Source organism: Gavialis gangeticus, unplaced genomic scaffold (assembly GCF_001723915.1).
Source record: "Gavialis gangeticus isolate Ggan-Ray unplaced genomic scaffold, GavGan_comp1, whole genome shotgun sequence".
In the NCBI taxonomy this organism is placed as follows: domain Eukaryota; kingdom Metazoa; phylum Chordata; order Crocodylia; family Gavialidae; genus Gavialis; species Gavialis gangeticus.
In genome coordinates this window covers 139268094-139271114 of record NW_017729022.1, presented here as the reverse complement: position 1 = coordinate 139271114, position 3021 = coordinate 139268094, and the positions used below count along the sequence as shown (strand labels likewise).

General features: G+C 46.0%; 1 protein-coding gene across 1 annotated transcript in view; it reads right to left on the bottom strand.

Annotated features, from left to right (window-relative positions):
- The window catches only part of ISM1 (isthmin 1), a gene marked incomplete at its 5' end in the record, with an annotated part of 62478 nt that extends 59457 nt beyond the window's left edge, over window positions 1-3021 (bottom strand). Inside the window, one exon of the mRNA XM_019515887.1 lies at window positions 2956-3021. Within this exon, the coding sequence (XP_019371432.1) occupies window positions 2956-3021 (66 nt within the window). The remainder of the gene's footprint in view (window positions 1-2955) is intronic.

The following is a 3021-nucleotide window of genomic DNA, read 5'->3' as shown; positions in this document are numbered from 1 at the left end:
GCTGGCCCAGGCCCAGTAGTAAGGGGGTTGCATTTCCCCCTCATGGGATGCCCCCTTTTTTTTTTTTTTTTTTTTTGACACCTGGATACCCAGGGGTCAACCCCCACCCCGCTGCTTCCTTGAAGCATGGAGAATAGCTGAACATGCGCGATGTGGCGCCACAGATGTGTCTGCGGCTCCACATGACTGCACTTGTCTGGATGCAGCAATAAAGTCTATATTTAATGCTGATCATTCTTATTTTTTCATAACAATAAAATTAATCCTCTGAATGATACTAGAAATCAGAGCAGAGTTTACAAATCCTCAGCGGTAATGACTTTGGTATGCCTGCAGGCTTTGGTATAAAATGTGCCTGGTCAAAGTTACATTTCCGAATAGTGGTGGTATAAAAAGTTCTTATTTGGATACGCCTATGTGTGACATGCAACAGATTTTGTTACATGAAGTATTTATCTGATATTACTCCATTGTGTTATACTATATTCTCCCTCTTCACATCCTTTTTGAGGCTCCAAAGGAAAAAAAAAAAAAAGGGAAGGTGTGAACACTGCCTGATTTCTAAGCAGTTGCCACCTTTCCATAACCCTCAAGCACACAGGATGACAGAAATGCAAACTAAACAACTCTGTATGTCAACCAAGCTAAACAACAGTGTGTATATCAAGCTGAGTTCTGTTATATCACATATGGATTTTATCAACTAGTAAACTCCCCCCCCCAAAAAACCCATGTAAACAACAGCAACCTGATTTACTACCATTTGTTTATAACAGATCTGTTTTTGTGTAGTTGTAAGTACCTCTTCAGCATTGATTTTTCACATGGGAATGCAGTAATGTTTGCTGCTCCCCAAGTATTTGTCAGTCTGATTAATTTAACAGCTCAACATCTTTCCTGAAATTACTCAAAAACTGAAGTTACCAGCGTAAGCTTAAAAAAAGCTTGAGATGGGTATTCTGATATCTTACATGAGACCATCTGCCTACTAGTATTATGAATAGCAAATTTTTTTTAGAACAAGTTACTATATTTTTGGCTACAAAATGAATCCCTGCAAACGCCAAGAGCAACTGACTGATAAATTTTCCATCTGTTTAAATGCTCATTGTAGTTAAATACACTCTGTGCTGTTAATGTCTGTTACAGAGACACAAGTCACAAATATATAACTGCAAAATCAGTTCAGTAGGGAAGTATATAAACCTCTTTTTTGCTACAAATGGCAACACATGATGAAAATAGGAACTGGGCTGCCAAAACTATCATGATGTTTACAAAGACATAGACTTGTTTGAACAGATAACTTTATGAAACAGAAGAGAGAGACTTCTCGAAGTCAGAAGTCAATAGGTTTTTCACAATGGTTGGTCAAATTGATACCAGTAAGAATTTCTGGAAGGGATGATTTTCCCTCTTTTCTCTCTGCCCTGATGCAGTCTTCTCAACAAATTCCTTTGGGAAATGGTATCACCTAGAGTCCCCATTTGTCCAGATGTTTCCCTCATTATGTTATTAGCCTGTCAAGAAAGGCAATTGCAGGGTTATTCTAATGATTGAAAACACCTCATAAAAAAGAAAAAGCCCTCTCTAAATTTACTTTTCCACAGAACATCATTTTTAAGGCAGCCTATGGACCCATGAGGAAAGAAAGCATCATTTATAACATCTTATTACTAGAGAGGTAGTTAGCCATGTTAGTCTGGCTGGAGATGCACCTTCTAGACTGACAAAAATCAGAGATGCACAAGCTCTCCCAAGTCCCAGCTCGTTTCATTGGATGTTGTGGAAAGACATGCACAGAGCAGTCCATCAACAGAGTGCCCCAAAAATCAAGACTGCTGCGTGTGTCTCCTTTCACAGCTTCTGCTGAACTGAGCTTGGACTCACAAAAACCTCATGCATCTCTGAGTCAGCCAGTCTATAAAGTGCATCTTTGTCCTACTCCTAGCCAGAGACACCTTCTGCTGTAGGCACCAACTTTGGTTATTGCCAGTGGGTGCTTTTTTTTTTTTTTCCAAATGTGTTCCTGCACTAAGCCCTGCGCATGCCCAAAAGAGGCTGTGCATTACTTCAACCCAGCTCACCCGACATAGCTTGTGGGTGCTGAGAACCCACTAATTTTTTCTGGTGGGTGCTCAAGCCCTGAAGCCCCCATGGAGTCAGTGCCCATGCCTTCTGTCTTATTACTAGAAATCCTGAACACCTTAACAAGACAGGAATGGCAAAGGAGTGACAGAGACCTGCAGCCTACCCAGGAAAATGCCATCCTGGGCGTTTTGCTCAGCCCTTATTTGAGCCCACTGAGGTCAGCGAGAAGTTTTCCTCACCAGGGCTTGCTCATGCAACCCTCCACTCAGGCTTCCTGGGTGAACCACCACATCTGCCCTACCTCAGCCAGCAGACTCAAGTGCCTGCACCAGGATGCTCAGGACAGCTGAACAGGGCCCTTGCACATTAAAATGTGAATCAAGCAACTCAGTGACATTCTGACATTGCCATCAGCCGGGGGGGAGGAGAGGGGCACCCACTAGAGTGAGGGAGGAGGAGAAAAGGGCGCCCACCAGACCCCCACTGAATGCCATTTTCTGTCAGGTCTCTGCCTGCCAAATTTGCCCACCTGCTTTCGGAGGAGGGGGGGAACCCCCCCACCCCTATGCATGAATTATCTGGTTGCAGCTGTGCTGGCCTCAGGACACTCCCTGCACCCGACCGACGAAGGGTGACTGTGCCCCAAACCTAGCCAAGAACTCCCCCCTCAAGCGGTCCAAAGAAGAGACATCACACCTCCCCCGCCCCCCCTGGGCTGCCCACTCTGCATCACGAGGGTCACCCTCTGCCCGGACTGTCCCAGACGGGTCCTTTTTGCTCTGAGCCCTGGAGGGCCAAACCATCCCCCGCTTCCCCCGCAGGTGCGCTCTCTGTTGGGTCTGCGGAGGGGCCGCGCTCACTCACCTGGCGCTGGGCGCGGGTGCGGTTGGCGCGGGCGGGCGGGGCGGCGCCGCGCAGCACCGTGATGTG